This window comes from Tachypleus tridentatus, chromosome 12, assembly GCF_004210375.1.
Source record: "Tachypleus tridentatus isolate NWPU-2018 chromosome 12, ASM421037v1, whole genome shotgun sequence".
In the NCBI taxonomy this organism is placed as follows: Eukaryota; Metazoa; Arthropoda; class Merostomata; order Xiphosura; family Limulidae; genus Tachypleus; species Tachypleus tridentatus.
The window spans coordinates 81,926,321-81,951,591 of record NC_134836.1 but is presented as its reverse complement, the minus strand read 5'-3'; the positions used below and the strand labels follow the sequence as shown (position 1 = coordinate 81,951,591).

General features: G+C 34.6%; 1 protein-coding gene across 16 annotated transcripts in view; it reads left to right on the top strand.

Moving 5' to 3' along the window:
* Positions 1-25,271, top strand: part of LOC143233807 (set1/Ash2 histone methyltransferase complex subunit ASH2-like) — a 142,926-nt gene that overhangs the window by 110,676 nt on the left and 6,979 nt on the right. For 4 of the 16 annotated variants that reach the window (XM_076470507.1, XM_076470503.1, XM_076470509.1 and 1 more), the window contains 5 exons: positions 5,060-5,137; positions 13,928-14,017; positions 14,143-14,339; positions 15,157-15,249; positions 16,264-16,362. In XM_076470507.1, coding sequence (XP_076326622.1) covers positions 5,060-5,137; positions 13,928-14,017; positions 14,143-14,339; positions 15,157-15,249; positions 16,264-16,362 — 557 coding nt within the window. Of the gene's footprint in view, positions 1-5,038; positions 5,138-13,927; positions 14,018-14,142; positions 14,340-15,156; positions 15,250-16,263; positions 16,363-25,271 lie in introns of all 16 variants that reach the window. The other 12 variants (XM_076470504.1, XM_076470505.1, XM_076470502.1 and 9 more) reach the window with 5 other exon arrangements.

The following is a 25,271-nucleotide window of genomic DNA, read 5'->3' as shown; positions in this document are numbered from 1 at the left end:
CTACCCTCTCTGTTTTATGTTACTTCGGGATTCATAGATCTCGCTGTCAAATGGTTTTTCTGCATTGGGATGTCAGTGTGGTTTTCACTGCCTTACTCATTCCATGTTTGAATGTTTGTCCTCTTATTTCTTTGTTTCACTTGTCCCATAAGACCTACGTTATACACTTTATTAACCTGTGGGCATTGTTGGTTTATTATATTTGCCATCTCTTTTATCTTGATTGATAATTTCTTTTAGAGACTTTGGCAGCTTGTGAAGATAATTCTCTCTTTTTGCCAATTTCTCTTCTTTCCATATCCCACTTTTATTCCTTATCTGATTCAGATAGGCTTCTATGTCCTGTATATGCTCTTCATTGTTATCTTGCTTGCATGGCTTCCTTTTGTGGTTCTCATTCCTGACAGCCTTCTTTCTTTTCCAGCACTTGTCAGTTAGGTTTGACTTTTGATTTGATTGGCTTATTCCTCCTCCTTTTCTTCCTAAAATCTGTTCCAAATGTTTTCACATTAGATCAGGCATCTTATATTTTCCCTGCCATTTCACCTGCATTGTCTGTTGGAGGAAATTCTTTAAATGGGTATGTGGACTATCTACATTGGGAAATTTTCTTTCTTTTCAGGGTACTGTCTTCTACACGTTGCTATTCTTCAAACTTTGGTGAGGCTGTGACTGGATAAATTCTCTTTTTTTATATACATTTTAATTTCTTTCAGGGGTATGCTTCATTTTTATCATCTGAATTGCACTCTGTGGCAAGTATCTTCTGTCCAAATGTACTTTATGTCTCACAGATGTGCACTGTATGGCCATGATGCTATAATAAAATACAATATTCCCAGGATAAATAATTCTCAGTGTTGAGATGGGATGTTTCACAAGATTGCCTAGTATTTCTCTTGTGATATATTTGCTTCATTGACATGCCCAATTCAGACTGAGGTAGCTGCCCATCTCTGTTGTCCCTTTGACTGGATAAAGTTATGATTTTGTGGTTATCTTTATATGCAAAAACGGCTCGTTTGGGTTGAGAAAATATTTTACATCGAAGAGCGAACGATGACCGAAGAAGGTCGAAACGTTGTTCGCTCTTCTATGTAAAATATTTTCTCAACCCAAACGAGCCATTTTTGCATATAAATTTCTCAACAAGTGGGTTTCTCAACATGACTGATTTGTGGTTATCTGTTACACTGTCTCTGGTGTTAACATTCCTCCAGACTATCCACTATATTTTATGTTCTCTTAGTCTTCTAGTGGAGTATGGAAGTTCTTACATCTTTCCAGTTCTGAGTTGCTGGGAAGGTAAAACTATAAATGTGATCTAATGCTAATAAATAAATACATAGCATCCAGTTAGTTGAGAGTATGGTGATGGTGTTCTGTTTGTATGGATGATGCTTGTGCTCCGTTTCTCTGTAGAGGGCTCCAAGGCTTAATGTTGTACCTGGCTTTTTTAACTATGTGGAGGGTGTGGTTATGTATCATTTACAGAGGAAATCCACTTCTGTGAGGTGGTATATGGAAGTTAGTGTTACACTTCAATGCTTTACAGTCCTTTTATTTAGAGTATGAGGTTGCACATGGATGATAATAAATGCATTCCATCTCTGTATGATTGGTTCCAAGGTTTGATGTTGTGCCTAGCTTCTGTGACTATCCAGAGGGTGAGGTTGCATATCATTTATATGGGCAATCCACTTCTGTGTGATTGAGTCAGAATGTTCATAATGAGCTCCAATGCTGTACAGTCCTGTCTGAGGAGATGCTGCTTTGGAACTGATCTGTAATATTGTAGTTCATCCCCTTCAATTTAATCCCTCATCTTACCATCACAGTAATGTGAGTCCTTGTGACTAGTTTTGGATTTTGAGCAGGAGCAATCAACATATGTCCTCATACACAAGTTGCTTACGTTTTTTCTATTCCTCTCTTAGTATGTCTCATGATCAAAAAAAGGGAGATAATGTTGGAGGATGCAATGGTTCTTCTTCTGGTGCTCCTATTAAAGGAGGATGATATTAGACAGTAGGATACCTATTGAATTGAGTATGGTGTGACCTCCCACTAAGACATATCTCTCATTTCCATCATTCTGATGTCAGGTTTCCAAATATATATTGATTTGGCAGTATATATTTCTGTTCTAGTAAACATGAAGTGAAGATGGTGTGGACCCTCCTTCTACCATATATTGGTGGTTACATTTCTGATTCCACTTGGTTTTGGACTGGAATTGACCTGTCATGTACACCCTCTGGGGAATACAATATTTTTGTGTGTGTCTGATTTTAGTAGATTTATTGTATGTTAAGAGTTATGTAAATAATGGTAAACCATTAATTTTTTTAACTGTAAAAGGATTGTATTACATTCAGATATGGTGGTTGAGAGAAAGTAAACAGTTACCATTAAAATCATCTAAATGAAACTTGTATTAGGATCATTAGAACACTGCAGATGTCTTTTAGAATATTATAAAAGGATGAATAAGCATAAAAAAACAAAATTAAGCATTCTATTTATATGAAACTCAAATGTATATCATCATGGGTAGAGTGTTTTTCTTTATTTCTTACAAGTTTACTTATTAGTTGGATATTTCATAAGGAATAACATAATAATGAGAACTAGCAGTTTAGTGTTGTTGTCATATTACACAGTAAATTACATTAACATTCAGTGTTTAATAATGTAAAAATTTGTTTGTTCAGTGTTTATAGTGTCAGTTTTACAACTGCTAAGTTTCATATTCATTGATGGCATTACATTCATAAAATATTTGTTAAGTGTCAGTGTCATTGTGCATGCTTGTATCCTGTCATCAGACAATTTATTTTTAGTTTAACAGATAAAAACTCCTTAATTTTATCAAATTTCATATCTTACAAGAGAAACATGATCGAAAAGATAATAATCTGTCATTTGTAAGGTATGAAACACCATAAAAAATAGCTTTGTTATATGTGTACACTTGAAGCTGAATCGTTAAAGTAAAAAATTATTTGAGCCATAGGTACCTCTTAAAAATAATTTTCAGTTAGGGTTAAAGCCCTAGTGATTAACATGCCTGGACTGTAAATATCAGGGATAATGATTCAAGTCTAATTAAAACAGAAACACTATGAGCTTTGGAGTTGTGGGGTTGCTATAAAAATGAATATCAAATTTCAGTACTAGGTTAGATGAGCATCCGAAGTGTTGATGGTGAGTGCTGTGTAATTAGCTGTTTTATCTCTTGTCTACACATTCAGAATTATTGAAATGTATGTGAAAATGTTCTTTGTGTGGCTTTGAAAGTAAAATTTTAAAACAAAATCTACACATTTTCTGGTTAGATATTTGGTTAAGCTCTAAAAATAGGAGTTATTTGAAACATTGCTAAAGTCAAAGCTTTTTTATTTTGAATAAAGTTTTTTAAAGTTACATTGTGAATATCAACTTAATTACGTGAGTAAAGTTTCCATTTTAGAGGCAAAAAAGTCTTCATTTTGTAGCCTAGTTATTTTGTGAGTGTTCATAATAGCATATACAAATTTTTTCTCCAGAAATTGTGCAGTTAGTTTAATTCAATGTTTATGTTAAAAATTTTGTATTATCATTATTGATAGGTATGTTTGGTCTTAAACTCTAGTATTTTAGAAACTAGTTTTAATACTGTTTTGTTGAGAACTCACAAAAAAGTGTTATAATAAATTATTGAAGAAAATAAGTGTTTATTTAAATGACTGACAGATCAACATTACTGAATATGTGTAAAAAAATGCCCTCCCAAAGAAATGCTTCTTTGTATATTGATTGAACTTTGTTATGGTGATACTAGTTTATATTATTGAACAATTTTTATTTATGAGATTATTATGAAGTAATTTTTTTTATTTAATTGCTAAAAATCATGAATTACAAACCATGTTTATTTTTCAACCCTGAATTCACTAAATCAGGCCAAAAATTCCTACAAATATGGTTATAAATTTTCATATTATCATATTATGTTGTACAGTGGAGCCTTATTGTAACAATAATTGCTATAGCATGGAACTTAGTGTAAAACAAATCTCTCATGGACCCAAAAATTTCAAGCCTAGGTTAATTAATGAGAGAGAATTAAATGTGTTTAATCTAGATTTTTGAATATCCACTCAGTTATGATAATTTGATAACTGAACTTTGAAATTTTCCAATCGTGATTGTTTGCGCTAACCAATAAATTTGGTTATTCTAAGAGTCTCCTGCTTAGCCTTCTACAAATGAGGCACCCAAACAATTGTAAAACATATTGGTATTGTTCTGTATGGTTTCAACAGTACTATCATCATGTCTGTTGCTAATGTCAATTCCAAGAAGAGGAAGTCATACACAATCAAGTTTACCATCATAATGAGATAAAGAAAGGGGCTATGCAGGCATCCTTCTCAAAAAAACATGGCATCATTGAGTGATGACAGTGATGATGACAAAGACTCAGCTAAGGTGCTGCCATAAAATCCATTGTAGATAGCATTGAAACAACACTGAAATGGTGCTAATTTTACGAACTCTCAACACCTGCAGTGATTATCTATTTTCAAAACCTCTTATGTGTAGTCAACTTTGAATTTAGCAAACTGTAACAAAAAAAGTTACTGACTAACATGAAGATGACCTAGGAAGGTCGAAATGTTGTTCTCTCCTTATCAATAAAAGTGTTAATGACAATACCAGCTGTTCTGAGATACATTTTTATTTCAAGTGGGCTTTTCTTCTTTTATCAAACAAATTATTTACAATTTTAAAAATTTAAAAAATCTAAAACTCACCAACCATTTTAGAAAAAAAATTATAATATGAATTGAAATTACATTTTAGATGAAATTACAATAATGCTTTTGTTAAGTACTATATGGTACAGCACAATTTCATTTATGTTTTTACATGTTGTAACTTTTGCATTGATACTAATTGTACTGTACTTCAGTTTTGAGGTCATCAGAATATCTTGTATTTCTAAATAAAATTTTTGAAAAGCAAACTATTTATTAAAAGAATTTTGGTGCAGATTGCTTTCAACCTTTTTCAGCTCCCCAACTGAAAATATCTGATGACAGGCTCTCAGTGACAGGAGAAAAAGGTTACTGTATGGTTCGTGCCACTCATGGTAATGTAACTTTTATCTGTATTGATCAAAAATTATTCCTAAAGGAAAGGGTTTAAAAGTAAGAATTGTTCTTTTCTAAACATTGTAATTGATTTATCCTATAATAAAACTTTTAATTGTAGTCATGTTAAATGCATCATTTTTATGCAAGGTTAAACTAATTTTGTATAGTCAGAGGCTCTTAAAAATATGAAAAAATAACATTACTTAAAGATTTCAAGTAACTGATATAGTCATTAGTTAAGTAAAAAGTATTCAACCAAGGCAGGCTTTCCTTTCAGGATTGAGACATCTATTCTTCCTTCAATTCTGTATGTCATTATACTGAGTATTTTTTTTTCATCATCTTTCAGTTGGGCTCAGCTGATTCTCATCAAGTTCAATGGTTTAGAATAGGATGCCACACTCTCACCTCTTTCTTCCATTGCATGGAAATATGTGCATCTCTCAAATCCTTTGTGCCTTTTATTGGTCTCTACAGAACATTGATTCATTTGTTACCCTAGTTTCTTTAACTGTTTAAGTTAATGCCCTGATCTGATACAGTACACCTGGTTATCCAGTAGCTTGAGGAGTTATGCCAGGGCACTAATACAATGTAAGTTCTTATACTGCCACATCATCCACAGTTCCATCCTTTTTATGAAGGCCTTGCTTTAGAGATGGGGCTGCATATGCCAGAAGCCAAGAATTCTAGAGTTTATGTGCAGGCAAAGTGGATTCCCTACACAATATTTTCATTTTTCTTACTCTTTAACAAGCAATTGCTCGTGGTGTAAGCTTATTAATGGATATATTGTGGGGTTTCATTCTGACAATTACATATGGTGCCTTGTGTTTTTCATCAAGGAGGCACATGGCCTAGGGATCCTTTTCCTGTCTTATCACCCTTCTAGTTCACCATGTTCCATGGGGATGCCTATTGTAGCTGGTTAATTATCTTAATCCATACAGATTTTCCTGACAGAGTACATGTTACATCACAAGATTTTGGCAGTAGATGCATTCCATCAATACAGGATGAGATTACAATACTAAGCCTATTCTCTCCTTCATATGTTCCTGGGGTGCTAAATATGATTAGTTTGAACCCATTGTGAGGTTTGTTAATAGCATCACATCAGTTGTTACAAAAAGGTTTCTTTGTCTGCAGCATCTTTCTGTGTGTCCAAGTCTTCTACTTCTTTTAAGGCTCTCTATTTAGGTAGTCATGATCTGATACAGTACACCTGGTTATCCAGTAGCTCAAGCTTGATTCAAGCAGGAAGGTTATGCCATCTTTTACATGACATAAGGGATTCATTTCTAAGGTTGCCTTATATCTGTTTCAGTTTTTGCTTAGCTCAAAAGGCATATTTGTCAGTGGTAATGTCTTTCATGTTTGATGGTTTATTGAGAAGAGGTAGAACCCATTTCAATCAGCAATGCCGACCATAACTCATTTCTTTGACCTGGCTCTTTTGCAGAATTTTTGCATCTTGCACTTTTATCAAACTAATTATCTATTACCAACCACTAATTGAATATACTCTGTACAGGTTGCAACATTCTTTGTAGAAATGAAGTGTTGCACAAGAGCAGGTAGGAGTGACCAGGTGGTTTTACTGTTCTGTAATGGACTGCCACTGATGCACTATCATGAGTAAAGCATAAGGGGATCTTGCCAATCTGTGGATTGAATAAGTTGGGGTAGATTTGCTTTCAAAAACTTTGGAAATTTGGTTCACCTATTGCACTGTTCCTTATGACTCCCCAGTGTACATTACCTCCCAGATTCTACTAGTGGAGCTTAATACATCTAGTTTCTGGAGTGATGGACAGAGGTTTTCCTACAGAGTGTTACAGAAGTTTCCTTCACTCTTGGAGAAGAGTATGAAGGTGGAGTGGCCCTTTTGCCTGGGTCCCTGGTTGTTTTCTTTAGATCTCAGTGGGAATGACACCAGTCTATGAGGGATCCTACTTGTAATACCAGATTAAATTTAGTGTCAGGTTATGCACGCCACAACCAGATAGCCATTCTTTTTGATACATACAGATTCATTATATTGTTCATGAAAAAGGGTCAACTAACTTCTCATAATTCAGAATGCAGAGTGGTCACATCATGGGTCTTTGATTGAGCACAATTTTCCCAAATCCTTCCCATAATTCTAAGGAAAAGTGGAATGTACCTTGCCTACTTGGTTGGGGAGTGAGGATGAAGTTCATAATTTCAGGCTGGATGTTTTTTTGGTTGAGTAAGGCATACATGATTTTATCATTCTGAGCATGAGGTGTTGTGTTTAGGACTTCTTCAGTTGGTGTTGCTCACTTTTTTGTGATTATGGTAGCTTGGAATGCATTACTCTGTGGGTGCACTTTGGGATCCACTTACAAGCATTTTTGTGTGTGTGTGTATCATGTTGCAGGCCAGTTGCTCTAGCCATCAATGTGAGATATAAGAAGCAAGACCTCTTAATTCTAACTGCAAGTAGTGGAATGTTTGTTATCTGTTTGGTGCTAACCCAAAGTGATGACCACTTGTGTAATTGCACTCATGGTACAGGAATGATGTAGTGTTTTCTCATTATAGTGTCAGTCTTTTTATTGGCATATCCATGATCTGTGTAGATGCTATCTATATACACAATGTCTTCACCATCCCCTCTAACTTACCAGCATGGGATTCTAACTGTAAGTGTAAGTGGAGGTAATGATGTTTTGGAAGTTACCATTTTCCTAATTTTTCTTGGTGTGGATTCCTATACATGATGAGGAGACCTCCCAGAGAAGGTTCTGTACTTTCGGTTTACCTATTCTGAGATCTAAACATACACCTATGTGTTTGACGTGTGTGGCAATCTGTGAAAGGAAGGATAGGATCCTGGTAATTGAGGGGTCCAACCCCAACACACCACTTTGGTTTTAAATTTCTGTAGAAGTGTAGCCTTTGGGTGCCTCCTCCCCCCAGGGTCAATCGGCTGGTTCACTTAGGCTAGGGTCAGCCAAGTACCAGTGTTGGACATTCTTGATGAGTGTTACGGTGCTGGTGTTTGAGTATAGTGCTCACATTGAAACCCTGGTGTTGCTGCAAGATCCTTGTTTGGCATTGTAGTGCATCCAATAATAGGGCTCCATGGAGGGTGGGGTTAGTGGGCACTGGAATATTTTTTCTTTATTATGGATCCTCACACTCAAAATAAAATAATAAAAAATAAATCATAAGTAAATGACTATATCTTGAAAATTCTGAACAGTAATCTTCAACTTCTTTGACACCTGTACCTCATTTTCTGATATTAAATTCTTTATCAGATAAATATTTAGGACAAATGTCTTTCTTTTTATTCAGAAGAGAATAGAGGGACATGCTGGCTCTCCTAAGCCATTCATGAAGCTATGTTCTAGGGATATCTTGATGGAAACATCCTCTCCAAAACAGAGTGAACTATTACATTTGAGGGCCATTGGGGATATACCCATTGATGTAATTCTCCATACTACTTTGAATTCATCATAAGTTGAGAGGGATTTGAAAAACGTCCCAGAGTCAGAGATCCTTGCTGGTTTTTTCACCCAAGGAGTTTCTGCAGTGAAGCATATCTCCACTTTTATATGCAAAAAACGGCTCGTTTGGGCTGAGAAAACACTTTTACATAGAAGAGCGAACAACGTTTCGACCTTCTTTGGTCATCGTCAGGTTCACAAAGAAAGAGGTAACTGACCGGAAGCCGACCACATGCCTGAAAGGGGCTGTGCAACTGTGCGTCGAAATGTAGAGGGCGGTATTAGATGTTTGAATATATAATTTTATTTATTTTATTTTATTAATATAGGTATAAAGGCGTTCCTTTATATTGGTTTATTTTGGGTTTAAGTTGTTGTATAAGTAAGGCTTCTTTAATTTTGCGTTTGTTTATGTTTGTTTCTTTATTTAGTATTTGAGTGTTTTCTATGGTTATGTTGTGTTTATTTGACTTGCATATAAATTTCTCAACAAGTGGGTTTCTCGTCATCACTGATTATCATATCTCCACTTGCAAAGATGAAATTGTGGTGCTGACCAGTGTCTAATTTTGATTTTTTACATCACCATGTTCACCTGCCATCATTAAGGCAGGTTATCTAAATTGCAAGATGTGGTCATATATCCCAAAACCTCTCAGATGTTTCCAGCATCAGCAGTTTGGTAACTCAAAGACATCATGTCGTGGCTCCTTTATGTGTGGTTGCTGTAGTGGCAAGAACCATGATGCGTAAAAGTGCAAAATGGACCCTCATTGTGCTAATTGTAATGGCTCTCACTCCTTTTACTTTCGTTCTTGCCCTAGGTGGGTGAAGGAAAACGAGGTACAGCATTTGGAAATGGTTCACAACATTTCTTGCCCCTAGACTTGAAAGTTACTGTCCACCATTTTATCTCAGATTGAGTGCTGCTGCACTCTATTCCTCTGTTACAGTGGGAGTGCAGACAGATCTCTCTGTGTCTCTGACAGAGTCATTTTCAAACCTCATGAAGAAGCTTTTGCCCTCCGTGGTTAAGAGAGTTAACAAGTCAATACCTATCTCTATTTCTAGTAAGATGTCAAAGCCAGAAGGAATCTAGAATTAAGTTCACAGGTAGCATCTCTTCTACCACCAGTTCCAAAGTAACATAAAACAAGATTCAGAAGGTTAGTGGGCAGGATACTTCTGCCCCCCCCTTCCCTTTTGATCTTGCTCTCCCTAATGACCAGGAAGCTGCTGATGCCCAGAGTATCACTGATACTCTCAGTGAAAACTTTTCTTGTTCATTTAGCACGTCTACTTCATTCCCATCTTCTTAACCATCAAGACTCAGGCAGAGTGATCACCTCTTTCCTTTTGAGCTGATTGTTTCTGAGTGTAATTGCTCCTTTACAGTGGTGGAACTCAAGCTTGCTCTTTATTGATCTGGAACTACATCAGGTGGGCCTGATGGTATTCACTACAGAATGCTGTGCCATCTCTCTTCTACCTTTCATGGTATTCTTCTGGTTGTTTCTTATCAGATCTGGCAGGAGAATGTTTTTCCTGATGCTAGGTGCCATGTTTTTGTCCTCCCTTTTTCTAAGCCTGGGAAGGATTCCAAGATTCTTTCAAACTACTGTCCAATTGCTTTGATGAGCTGTCTCTGTAAAATCTACATCTTGTTTGGTTCCACGAATGAAACAACCTCCTCTCATTCACCACATATGGGTTCCAACAACAGCCCTCCATGGTGGACCACCTGATTCGACTTGTAACATCAATCAAGTAAGCCTTTCTCAAGTGATAGCATCTTGTTTCTGTATTTTTTACCTTGAGAAAGCTTATGATACTATGTGGAGCTATGGCATCCTGTGAGACATCCACTCATACAGGTTGCATGGTCATTTGCCCATTTTTATTAAACATTTTTTAATGGATTGGCAATTCCAACTCCATGTGAGTTTGACAGTTTTCTGTCCTTTCCCATTGGAAGTTGGAGTCCATCAGGGCTGTTTCTTAAGTGTCTCACTTTTCATAATAAAGATTAATGTTTACAGTTGCAAGTAGTCTCTATGTCAACAACTTCCACATCTCATGCCAGTCGTTGAGCATAAGGTTTATTGAGCAGCAGCTATAGGCATCCCTCAATCTTTCACTGAAGTAGACCACAGAAAACAGTTTTACTTTTTTCATTCTAAAACCATTTTTGCACTTTTGCCAGCAACAGGGTATTCACATTAATCCCAAGCTCCATCTTGGAGAAGTTGTACTTTTTGTAGTCCCTGAGACAAAGTTCTTGAAACTTATCTATGACCGTAACCTTACTTCTATTTCATACATCAAGTAGCTACATGTCAAGTGTACAAGGGCACCGAAAATCCTCCATGTCTTCTCTGTCATCTCTTTTGGAGCAGCTTGATGTTCTTTGCTAAAAATCTATCATGCCCTCTTTCGATAGAAACTGGACTATGGATCTCTAGTTTGTACCTCTGTCAGGACCTTGGTCTTGAAGGTGTTCACTCTGTTCACCATCAGGAGCTCCAGCTCTGCAAAGGGGCATTCTGCACTTCTCCAGTCCAGAGTCTATATATTGAGTCTCATGAACCTCCTCTATGCTTCCACCTTTTGCAGTTGTTTATACTCTATGCAGCAGAACTTTGATTGTTACCCCAACATCCAACCTGAGATTGTGTTTTCCTTCCTCAGTGGGCCATGCTTTTTTCAGAATAGACAGTCTGCCATTGCCCCTTTTGACCTTTGTATCCAGGTGTAGTGGGCTGAATTAGGTCTGTCCTTGGATGATGTTGCTTTCTCCACTAATTGGCCAATCCTTCCATTGATTATTAACATCTCTAAATGTGACCTTTCTTTGTGTCATCCAGAGAAGGCAAATACTCCTAATTGGAAGCACTGTCTTCTATTTGCTGAACTTCTTTAGAACCATCCTACCATTCCCATTTATATGGATGGTTCAAAATCAGGTGACTCTGTGGGCTCTGTCATGGTTTGTTGTCATTCACTGTTCACACACAGGAACCCCTCTACAGTTTCTGTGTTCACTTTTGAATTGTGTTTCATTTTTCTTACCCTGGATCATGTAGAAGCTATGCAGTACTCGAACTGTACAATTTATACTGATTCGTTTACTTCTCTACTAGCCCTGGAATCACTTCATGTTAGTTCTCTCACTGTTCTCATCGATATTCAAAATCGACTGGCTCATTTCTCTTTATCATCTATTTCTGTTCAGTTCTTCTGGATACCAGGCCATTGGTATTCGTGGGAACAAGTTTGCTGACACCACACCCTAGTGTCTGCTCTGGTGCTATCATGACTGTGCCTCTATACATGGACTTTGGTCCTGTATTCAAAGTTTGGCTCCATGTCAGTTGGCAGTTGACTTGGGACTTTACTAAATGCAGAATATCTGCACAAAAATTAAAATTTACTTGCTAATATTTGAAGAAAAATATTCTTTTTTCTTTATTAAAAATTAAATTAGGCAATTTTTTGTAATGCAATATAATCTTTTTGTAAGTATACCAAATACAAATTGATTTTTCCTACATAGATATTTGTTTTTTATATTCAGGCTATTTTCACTTAAGCCTACCCTGTTATCTTGAATAGATGAATTAATATATAATATTAAATATTTTTATTAAATATTGTAGTTGTCTTGTGTGCATGCATGTTTAAGAATGACATGTTTGATTAATTAGTTTACAGAAGTGTTATTGATGAATTTTGTTCTTTCAGTGAAATGTTAAACTTTCAGGAACAGATCTGTTGCATTCTTAAGATGTACAAATACAAAAAAGACTTTTGGTGCAATAAGCTTAGTTCATTAGCACTGCAGTTGCTAAGAATATGTTTAATACAAGATCTCTACCTCAACCAGAGATGCTTTATTTGTAAAGATTGGATGTTAAACAATTTTAGATTTACCTCAAATTGGTACATGATAATTAGAATTTAAAGTTTTCAAATCAGACAAACATTTATGGAATTATGACTGTCTGTATCATTAGCAGAAACCTCATAATTAATGACAGTACTTGTTTTATACAAGATGGGTTTACTGCAGTGATACTCTAGAATAGGTATGATGCTGAAGAGGACAGTAGTGATAGTAGTAGCATTAGTCTTACACCACATCAGTAGATAAAAAACAATATTTCCACCTTGAAACAGACAGTGAAGAAGGATTATATAATTTGATTTGAAAATAAAAGAAAAGAGAGATAATCAATTCAGGTACATGTATGACATTGTGGATAAGATGGTGCTGCCACTTTAAAATACTGTTTATTTTGACTGCATATTACTCCTGATTTGGATAAAATATATTATGCACTTTCCTATGGTATATCCAAAATCTCAAAGAAACAATGAACAGAATTTAATTAAGTATAAGCAGTGAATCATGATGGAAGAAATTTGTTGGTTATTTTAATAATGGTTGCTTTCAAAAGCTTTAGAGATTACTTTTCTTACCCAGATGAAGGCAGTTGAAGTTTTACCATTGAATTAGAAAAATTGTACAAAATATACATGTAGTTGTTTTTCCAACTATCAAAAATAAATCAAAATACAAAATTCTGATTTTAGTAAGGTTCCTGTGAAAGCATCAGTATTTGTGAATTTCCTGAATTTTTATTTTACAATAATATGCCAGTCATAGCAATCTAGGAGGAAAGTCATAATAATTTTAAACAAAATATCACTGATTTGTTCTTGTTACTTGAATACAATTGTAATTTTACTGATTTAGCCAATCATTGTTTTTCAACCTCAGTTGCCAGGTGTGATGTAGTTGCCTTTATCTCAATTTAGCAATATCATAGGCTACTTTTGTTCTCAACTGTATCAAATTTCCTTTTAACAGAACATGTGTTGTGTGAGGCTGTATTTTCTATCAGGAAACTATTGAAATAACTGCTTGAATGTGGAAAGAAAATAATTGACAAAATCTATAAATACGCACGCATACATATGTAATTGAATATGAAATGGGTTTAAAGTTTGATATAACATTATTTTCTAGTATAAGAAACGTTTTGTCACCGTAGAAAACTAGGACAATCATTAGTCCTGTAAACCAGCTTTTTCAATTTTACATCTTCACTGATATGTATAGAAACTAACCTGAAGAGTGAATATCTATTCATATTATTAATCTCTTTTAAAGATTTAATCTGCAATTGTATTGGAACATACTTTTATATTTAGTTACAATTTTGTATAATAAACTATAGAAATGAAGTCTTTTATTTTGTTCTTTGTTATGTTTTGGATCATGATGGCAATGAACAAATGAAGGTGTGAAAAAAGGTACATGGTATTTTGAATGTACAATTGAAGATATGGCAGAAGGATCTGCAACAAGACTTGGATGGTCTCAGGCTTTAGGTGAGTATCAGAACAGTTTTGGGGCTTAGTATTTTTCTAATTTATGTTTTTATGTGTGTGTATATTTGTTACCAGTTAGACTGTAATATATATTTAAATTAATTACAAGTAATAACACTTTCCAGGTAACTTACAGGCTCCTCTTGGATATGATCACTTTAGCTATTCGTGGCGTTCAAAAAAAGGAACAAAATTCCACCAGAGCCGTGGTTACCATTACACTGATGGAGGCTATAGCCAAGGAGATACCTTAGGTTTTCTTATACATCTTCCTGTTAGGAACCCTAATATAGTCCCATTACCACCTACTCACAAAGAAAAGGTTAGATAATCTGATTTATTAGATACACACATTAAAATATTACTCTATGAACTCAGTCGTAGTGGGAGTTATTTCTCTACAATTTTTTATCAGTTGTAAAGGACAATTAACAGGAAACTTGTTTTCTGTTACTACTTTTACTTTTTGCTTGGAACTCATTGTAACTTTAAATAACTTTCACTTTAGCTAAAATCTAATAGAATTTGCCTATATATTTTCATATACAAAAAGAAATCAAACATATCTATAATTAAAATAAAACTCTTATTACACAGAACATTCTAAACAGTTTTGTCCCTATAGTGACACATCATGGGCCAGAGGCCATGTCATCACATTTGTTGACTTGCATTCACAGTTTTAAGGAAGTGCTATTTTATGAATTTGTAACAGCAAGTTTGGTATTAAATTATAAATTGTAATTCAAATTTTAGTATTATATATTAATATTTAAAAGTAAAAGAATACATCTAAATGTCAATTTTTGTATATCACATGGGATGTTGAATGGAGCATTAATTTAAATTATATGTTTGTGTTGTCCAAATACAAAGTCTATAGTTCTATGCAAATTAGGAACTCAAATAAATAATGTTAACAAGGTAGAATATAAAATAAGAATCTCCTATCTTTTCTATATGCTGAGATATAAACTGCTAGTTTGATGAAGGACAGAGGTACTGAAAAATGGGAAAAGAAAGTTCTTTTGTGCAATTTTCAATATGGACATAGCTTTTTAATATAAATTGTTACAAAAATATAATTTTTTTCTGTAAGTTACTCAGTTTTTTCAACATTGATCAATCCATTTTCTCAGCCACTGGTTAAATTCAAGAGCTATCTCTACTACCAGGAAAAAGATGATGTGCAAAAAGGAATCAAGAATTTGAAACCACTTCCAGGAAGTATGGTAATTTAAACTACTTAAATATTACACAACTTTATGTAGTTAGTACAGAGTAGTGCCTTAGAAAATACATGCATAGTTTATTAAGGTATTATACTGGACACATATTTAGAATAATAAAAATTTCTATGCATGTTCTCTGAAATTTCATCTGATTGGAAATATGCACAAAAAACTTTAGATCAGAAGAGACTGTATTTGTATTTCATTTTTTAAAAACAATTTATAGTACAGAAAAATGAATACTGATAGCAGTGATAAATTAAAACAAAACCAAATGGAAGGACTGCATTTAAAAGAGCAAATTCAAACCTCTGACTACTTGTATTAGTTTTCATAATGAAATACTTTGCAGTGCAGTCACCTTTCCACAACTGTCTGCAGGCAGTGAAAGGTGAGTAGGTTGTGGGCTGAGCACCTATATCTCACTCCCCTAATTTCTAACTTGTTAACTTTAATTTCTATTGCTATTTTATTTCTTTACATGAAATTGGAAAATAGAGGTTGACTGATAGGTGGTGTGTCCTCACTGCAGTGTGGGTCCTTTTTCTTCTGTCACCTCCAAAATCTTGGGTACATTTTATATCCCACATTATTGCTTATATTTTGGGATCCTTTAAATTAGTGCAGCATTTTTATTTTTATTTTGGTTTATATTTGATTATAAAAAAATTAATGCACATATAATTGCCAATGGTATTTTGAAAATAAAAAATTGCACACCATACCCACATACTTTTGAATTGATCATTTTGTATACAAAACTCCTGATTTAAAAACCTGATATAATTAGTATTTGAATACTGTAAATTTGTAGCACTTTATGCTGTTCAGTGCATTTTGTTTTTAAATATTAAGTTTGATGATTGTAAAAAGTGCATAAGTGTAAATGTTACTTCAGAATGTGTATGACAATTTATGCAGTGTTGTGCTTAAAAAGAATTAAGTATCACTTTCTGAAGTCTTTATAATTAGATGTTGCTCATTGTTTTTGTGAAATATTGTTAATTTTTGTAGATAACTTATTATAAAAATGGAAAAAATATGGACATAGCATGGAATGACATAAACGAAGGGACTTACTATCCAGCATTGTCTCTCTACAAGAACTGTACTGTAAGCATTTGTGTGTAGTTGTATTAATAGCATAAGTATTACAATTTAAAAGTTTTTATTTTTGTTTTTAGAATTACATAGCAGCTGATCTCATTAAATGTTTAGTTAAATATAGAATTACTATGCAATATCGTACCTCTTCTGACAAATAGCTTTTCTTGACTTATACTGCCCTATTTAAGCACAAAATTTTGCTTGCCATTAGCCTTGATACTCCCATCTATCCTCACATGTATTTACAAGGTATCCATATGTTATCATGTAAATAATTATGCAGCAACTTTTGTCATTACTAGTGCTCTCTCTTCTATGAGGATTTTAAAAAAATAGATAATACCTTAAGAGATTATTGAATTTTCTTAGATTCTTCATAGATAAAATTGCCTAGTTAAATAATGTTGTTTCCTTTAACACAAATGAACAGTTTTGTATAATTGATAAGTAAAATTTTACTTTAATTTACATATTAACATGATACTTTTTTAAAGGCAAGGAGTAGTGAGAAAGAAATGTCTGCTGGAATGAACATATAAATCTTCAGTTTTACTCAATTTAATATTGATATTGGTAATGCATCTGTTCTGTCCTGAGTAAGACACCTTATTACATTTTTTCCAGTTTACCCAGCTGTGTGTTGTGTACCAACTTTTAGTTCAGAGTTATGACATGTTTTTGCTCATATTTTTTGACTGATGTTTTTACTAGTTGCTCAAATTACAATTCACATTTTCAGCCACATAATTTTTTTTCTTTTCTGAGCTTTAATTGTTCCAAATTTGTTATGGTTTTGAGAATTGTTTTTGAAATAACATTCTTTCTTTACCAGTCAAATACACTTCTCATACTTGCAGAATTCCACATGACATCTCTCCTTTGAATTGGCATCTGAACAAGCTTTGTCTGCTCAGGAAGTAATAAGAAGTTTCCTACTTTTATGTGAGCTTTTAAGGACCTGGTGGTTTTCCTCTCTTGCCAGTTGAGGGTTTGCATAAGCATGACTGTAAGGATTTGGACAACCTGTTTCCTCCTCCTGCCTATGCCTCATAATTGTATGTCATTTTGGGGGGAGGTGTCCAGGCCTCCTTTTTCATTAGTAGACCTAATCCATCAAGTATGTTCTATTTTACCCTTATCTTCAGTTCCCTATGATTTTACTTCTGTTCTCAATGATGAGCTCTTTGGACAGTATTTAGTGTTTCTTAATCCTCTCCAGATGTAGGGGTTCTCTTTGATCATTTTGGGGACCAGTTGAGTTCATGTGTAAGTTTGACTTGAAATCCTTATGCACTTTCAATAAACCTGTTCTGGTATGTTGTCATTTTGGAGCATTTAAAGTTGTTTTACCCTTTGTGGAAATTGGACCCCACTACCTCAGTTTCCTTTTTCATGCCTACAAAGAGCAATGCGGCTCAGTAGATCTACATTTATGACTTGTAGTCCAATGGTTATGATTTTGAGGCTATTTCATTGTACTGTTGTGTCCTTGGGTAAAACATTATTCCATTTGTTCCAGTTTACTCAGCTTTATGTTGAGTTCCATGACCTCAAGGAACTCATGTACTTTTATGGTCACACTGTGGGACTGGAGTAAGTTTACAGACACACAAGGCTTGAATTCAGGGTTCAATTCCTTGTGGTGGAAACAACACATTGTACAATGTGACTTTTATTTGAAACAAACAAACAAAAGTACTTTGAACAAGTATTTGACTGAGATTGGGAGGAAACCAAAGACACTGATTTTAAAAATAGGGCCTGGTGCTCTATCTTGGATGTGTTGGCTCTGAACCATTTCTTAGTGTCCTTCCAGGTTTTGCCATGGTGGTGTCAAACTTATTCCTTTGTTGGGTTTTTCCTTTTGGTTTGTGTATGATAAAAGTTGATTTTTTGGATGCATATCTAAACATTCACACTTTCTCTACATCATTAAATTATCCTCATTTTGTTAAGTGGGGGGGAGAGAGGTGTTTCATATTGGGCTCTTCATTTGAAACTCACCTTGGCTTTTTATATTTGTAATTGGGTGGTCTCAGCAGTTGCTGTTTTTTTGTTTCCGAGTTCCTCACAGTTCAACTGTACCTTTCACTCTCAGTTTCTCTTAAAAGTTGTGTCTTTATTTGATTGTTTTGTGCACATAGGGATGTTTTTACTCACCTCCATGCAGTATCTAGTTCATCTTGGGGTGTTGTTTAACTCCCTTTTCAGATGAGCCCAAATTTTTCTCCCTCAGTTATGGCTTTGAAGCTTCTATTTAGCAGCTCTTTTTGGGAATGTGGGTCTCTCTGGAAGCCCTTATCTCTCTTGGTCTTGAAAATGTGTTACTGGGTCCTGTGGGTCCAGAGGAGTTTTCTTTGGATTCCCTTGGATGATCCTCTCATTGCTTCTCTTTCCTTACTGAATAACTTTGCCTAACATTTGTTTCTTTTCCTCCTCCTTGACTGGAGTGCTACCTTTTAAGGGTGCTTCCTTTTTCAGTTGGGGTGCTTATCTGGCTGCTCAGGAGGTTAAAGAGGAGTGGACTCTGTAGGAGTCCTCCATCTTTTTCTATCTCTGGGAGCTTTTTCAGTTCATTGGGCTATGACACACTTTCTGCCTTTTTGGTACTTTCTGACAACTCGATTATCATCTCGTACATCTTGAGGCAATAGGGTACAAAGTAAAGATACCTCTATTTTTGGCCACTGGTCCTTCTGTAGTAGGCCCATAGCCAATGGATTCTTGTGTAGACTTGTCATATTCTGGATGCCTTGAATTTCATTACAGATTGTTTGTCATGTCTTGACAGAATTCTATCTGTAGAATGATCACTAGATCCATGAGTGTTTTGGGACTCTGTTCAGTGTGGTGCTCCAGATCTGGTTGCCTTTGCTAATCATCTAAATTTGTAGCTTGCTTGTTTTGATTTTTTGTTACACATCTTTTGACTCAAGCATTGGTTATTCTCAGTCAGGAGTGGTTTGGTCCACCCTCCCATTTGTCTACTTGAGTCTGGTTTTATAGGTGGCTATACATTGGCCAGCTCTGCTGTGGTTTTCTTTTCAGTATTAACTACTTGGTTGCCTCCTCTTCCTCTCCCTCTCCTTTTTTCCCCCACCTTCCTGTGTTTGTTTTAGTCTGAAGTATGTCTGTTCCCACTTTCCATCTTTACATGTCTTTTATCCAGTTCTTGGCTTAGCTGGCCTGCTCTTTACAATTTGTGTCACTCTTGTTTTCCCCTTTTTTTCCTTTCCTCCATTAGCTATGTATCTAATGGTTATTTAATATTTCCAATTTGTTTCTTTTCCCAAATTGTCTTTTCTGTCCAATTCTGGATAATTCTACCATTACATCAATCTCATTTCCTTTTTTATCACATCTTTACGACCATTCCAATCCTGACTGCTTACTCTATCAATTCTGGACTCTCCACTGTTACAAGGTGTATTGATTCTTACTCTATTTCCCTTTCCTGTTGTTTACTCCTTGTAATCTTTCCCAGTCCTCTGACCTTTTCCCAGTTTCTCTTATGGATTGGCATATTTAGTGATTTAATATTTAATGATTATTTAGTTTTTCTTACAAGTGTTAAAAACTAACTACTTTAAAAGCAATAGTTATGACAAGTGTCAGTACATAACTGTACAAATAGTACATTGTGTATGCAGTTTAATTATCGTACTAAGCATTTGTGATACCATTAACGTCACCTCACTTGAAGTTTCTAAGTTTTTCTTGTTATGTGATTATTGTTGTCACTAGAGGGCTAGATATTTCTAGACTTTTTTGTTGAGTGTTATAAATATCTGCAGATACAGAGTGTAAGTTAAAAAAGTGATGTTAGTGAAATTAAAGATGGAAAAAGTGAAGTTAGACTGCATGATTGTCTATTTAATCATAAAGGATGATTTATAATGTGAAAGTTTCATGGTTTGTGTTGTACAACAGAGATAAAAAAAGAATTATTCATCTTGTCAATTGTGTTCTAAAGTAACACTGTACAACAAAGTTTTTGCTTCTTGAACACTGTTGGGTGTTCCTTATAGATTTTTGGCTGCTGATCACGAAAATCACATCCAAATTTAGTAAAATGTACCGTTTAATCGAAATCTTGGTTTCACCAGGACATTGCTACAATGGAAAAATGATATCAGGGTAACTGGAATTTGTCAATGCTTGCTGACTACTGTTGTACACTGCAACGTGATGCACCAGACAAACGAAAATCAGGAGCAAAACACTTTTAATTATGTTGAACTTAATAGCGTATTAGAAACATAAACGCAATTAAATACGTTATTGCCAGTAAACAGTTAACTGTCTATTTCTCAGATTCCTATGTGATGAAGCAAAACCAAAACTATATTTGTGCGTACCCACCTGTCACAATCAGCAAAACTTTTCCAAAAAATTGTTGTGCAGTGTAATTGAACCAGCCTGTGTGGACTTCTCACATATAAGAGGATTATTTAAAGCTCTGGAAACAACTTTGATAATCAGTTGGGCAACATAAGTGCATTTATCACTGATTCTTTTCTGATAAAAGAGTAAAGAATAAATAATTCATCTTGTTAGTTTTTTTCTAATGTAACTGATCCAGATTATGTGGACTTTTGACAAAAGGCAAATTATTTAGAGCTCTAGATTCAACTGTGGTAAACAATAATATAAAGTGTTTATACATAATTTTGACGTGTTTTTAATATATATTATTTTAAACAAGTGTTTTGTATGCTATCTATTTATTGTGGAAATGTATCATCAATAACTCACAGACATTTACTGTAAAGAATCCAACCCCATATATAAACCTGACAGTTGGATTTGCCTGTCTTATTCTTCCTTTTATGTTGATTATTGTTATTTTTCCATATTTTTCCCATGAAATTTGTCACCTTACCATATCCTCGGCTGCTCATTTTTGTCATCCTGTGGAGGATATCATTAGAATTACGTGGATTGCTCTCCATATCTTTACTGCTCGTTATCTTCACCATATAGCTTTTGCTTGTTTTATAGAGTTTCGTTGTCTTCCTTTCACCATTTTGCCTTTAAATATTTCTTTCTCTGAGTGGCTAAATATTCCTTTTTTTTTTTTTCTATTCTTTGAAAGGACTTTTGTTCCATATTTGGATCCAATTCAGTGGTGAAAATTGTCTAACCAGGTATATTTATTCTTAAATTGCACTATATGACTTGTGTATCAAATATGCCTACCATTGTTATGGAGTGTCCCACAAGACTGCTTGCAGGTATACTTTGCAGCATTTTGCTTCATAACATGTTTTTCCTAGACCATACACTTATGGACTAACCTGAGTAAAGCAGACTGCTTACCCTTGATGATCCTGATACTGTGGTTCTCTGGGTCAATCTGTGTTTTTAAAATAAGAATCTATATTCATGTATTGTATTGTCTCTGGTGCTGCTTTCCTCCAGACTCTTCAACGTGTTATTTTCAACATTTTCTCTAGTGGAGTATGCTTCCAGCTGCTGAGATGGTGGACAATGGAAGTTTACTCCTGAGTGTACTCTATCCTATTTAGTTGAGAGTATGGTGGTGGAATTCTACTGGCTTGTAGATGGCATTAATGCTCATCCTACTACAGACCTGTTGTACAATTCCAGTTACTGCCTGATGAGAGACAATGCACTCTGCCAACATGTATTTTGTCACTCCAGCCAAGGCACCATCCTACCTAGTCTCCCAGATGTTGGTTACCAGTAGATATGGTGATGATTGAAGTTGGACCAGCCACATATGTCATTGCTTGTGTGTGGCCTGGTAATCTCCTCCTTTTGCATACTTGGATACCTTCCCAGTACTGCCTGGTGATGGACTGGAGATGCACTCTCACCTTGTTATGCTTCCTCCTACCATCTCATGGATATAAGTTCATAGAAAATGTAATAATTTTGTTGGATGTGTGCTCTTGCTGAGAGGGGCATAGATATGGAGGCTCCTATTTCCTTTCAGTACCTGTAATTCAGATGAAAGATAGAGGTACCTCTTCCAACAGTTTTCCTACAATGGTTTATCTGGCCTTGGCTGAGATAGATTTTCATTTATGGACCCATGTTCCACAGCTACTCTTCAATGGTTTTCTCTTTAATTTCACACAGGTGTGTGGCTAGGTACCCTTCTCCAACTTTGAATCAAACAATAAATTCCCAGTGCCATTTGGTTATGGACTAGTGATGCATTCCTATTTTACTTTCCACCTTCATACCATTCCTTGGTTGTTGAATTACAGCTAATACAGTGCTGGTTATGGCAGATTTAGTAATGCAGGTGGTGGTCTCTTCTGTGTTTCTGTTCTTATTGAAATACTCTTTTCACATGGACAAAGAGTACACATGACTCTGAAGTATTGCAGTGTCCAATGGGTATGTTGTCTTATATTCATTTGTACACCTTATAGTCTTTCTTTGGATACTTTTTAAAGGGGAATCATCTTTTCATCACACCCTTCATCAACTCAGTGTAAGTATTCTAGCTATCTATGAGTGGAGTTTATATATTGTATCATAAGTTAACATTTTCCTAAACTAAAGATGTACTTCCAAGAAATATTTACCTCTGATCACATTTCCCACCCATTCTCTCCATTTCCATTGTAGGCTCTGTATATTCTGTCCATTCTTGAAGTGATTAATGGTTGCATGGCAGAAAAGGCTCCAGTGAGGATAGAAATTGTGTTGAACTCCTATTGGTGGAAGGTTGCTGGATTATAGGGTGCAGAGTTCTCATATGAAAATACATGAGAGTAGACAAGTGTATCAAAGCTGGTGAAAACTGAAATGTTTACTTATAGAGTTGAGAAAAGCTATTTGTAAGAGGAAGTATGTATCTATGAGAAATACATTTTCAGTTTTAGTTTAGAAAATATTAACATTTCTTCATAGACCCAGTTAACAGTGTTAAAAAAAGCAACATATTGTTAGAATTAATAAACCCATTAGGGTAAATTAGATTTTTCAGTTTGTGAATTTATGTATTTTTAGTGTTGGAGATAAAAAAAATGTTACTTGTAATATAATGTATTTAAATTTTGAAACTAACAGTTTTTTGTGTCTTGTTCAAATATTAAATGTATGTAATTTACCTAATGCAGTATGAATATTTTGACCAGTATAATTTTCCGTATAATTGTAAGATAGCTAAAGTGATCAATACCACTTTCTATTTATGCTTATGGGAGGGGAAAGGAGGAGGAGGAGGGAGGTTTAGTTAAAGGTTGATCAGTGACAAATATCTTATCAAATTAGATACATCTTTGCTCAATAGATAAATGCCATCTTAGAATTTGCATGTGTTGTTGTCTCATTTGTTTCAAGAAAAATATACCGCTGAAAGTAGTCAGTGATAATACAGACTATCAGCATTTGAATCAAATGCTGAAGGTTATTTGTATTTAAAAAATACAAGGTGAGAGATTTACAGGAGACATTTTGCTGGTTGTCACTTTGATACAGTAGTAACAGTAGTGAATAATGTAGCATACAAACTTGGCATCTTTTTCTTGAAGGTGGACATCCTGAGGTGCCATTTGTAGATTTTATGATAACCAAAGTTTAACATGTGCAGAGAGAATAAGAAGTGCATTGAAAAACCATGAAGAACTAGAAAACATGTTGAAAATGTCAAGGCAACACAGATATAAATGATACACGATATATAGAAATGCCATAAGTCCTGATTTATCCTATTGTTAAGAAGTAGAAGTGGCATATCTGAACTTTGCTTATGTAGGATTTTTAGGCATATTGAAGGTTATTTGTTACCCTACATGATGTCATAAACATCATCCATTTGATACCTTTGTAACTATCAGTCTGAAGTAAAGTGTATCAGTACAAAAGTTGTAAAGCAGAAGAATATTACTCTGCAAATGTTGTTTGTTTATTAAAATTTTCTCTTCTGAATTCATCAGGAAATAATAGATACAGTATGCATGTCTGCAAAACCATTTTAACAGAAAAAAACAGCACACAATGTTTAAATCTGCTGTAGAAATACATGCTTATGGACATGTTGAACTGAGTCTTTGAAAAGAATTCCCAGGAATGTCTGCACGTGCCACATAATTCATTTTTATGACTCTAACAGAGTTATGAGTGTAGGATACAATCATTCTTTCACGCAGCTGCATAGAAAGAATGTTACTGTGTCAGATAAAGAGATTGAGCACACCAAGGCACATGAGCAACCCTTGCAATCGAGTGTCTTTTGGAAAACTTTCATTTAACCCTTTCATTTATGGATTGGATGGAATCCACCCAGCTTGTAGCCACAAAGGTATCCAGGAAGGTAATTATACTATGAGGTTTGATAACATATGCATATGTTTACAAAATTTTTCTAATTATTGGTAAACATTACAAGGATTTTGTACATTAAGAAAAAACTTTGTGTTTTATCTGTTATTTTGACTATTAAGTCTGAGTTTCTGTACGTGTTCGATAGATTTGATTAATCTTATAACCACTATAAAAATTTAGGAAGTAAATATAAATTATGCTTTTTTTTCTTTCTATAATGGCTACATATTATAACTTGAAAACATAAATCTTTAATCTAAATAATTTAAATATAATAACATTATACATTTATATATATATTTATTATATTGACCTTTCAGCCTTAACTGGCTAAGATAGAAATTACAGCGATGCAGTTCACATGCAATTATGTTACCATATCCAGGAATATAAAACTGACATTTAGTCTTTACAAAATAGGTGTAGAATACACATATTCTTTTAGGCAACTGCACAGGAAAAGTTATTGTGTTGGATCTAGGGATTGTGCACACCAAATCACAAGAGCAGCCCTTGGCTATGTTTTAGTGGGCTAGTATTTTGTAAAATACAGTCTTATTTTAGTTGTATATGTATATAAATTGCTTATATTTACAAATAATATTTTAAAT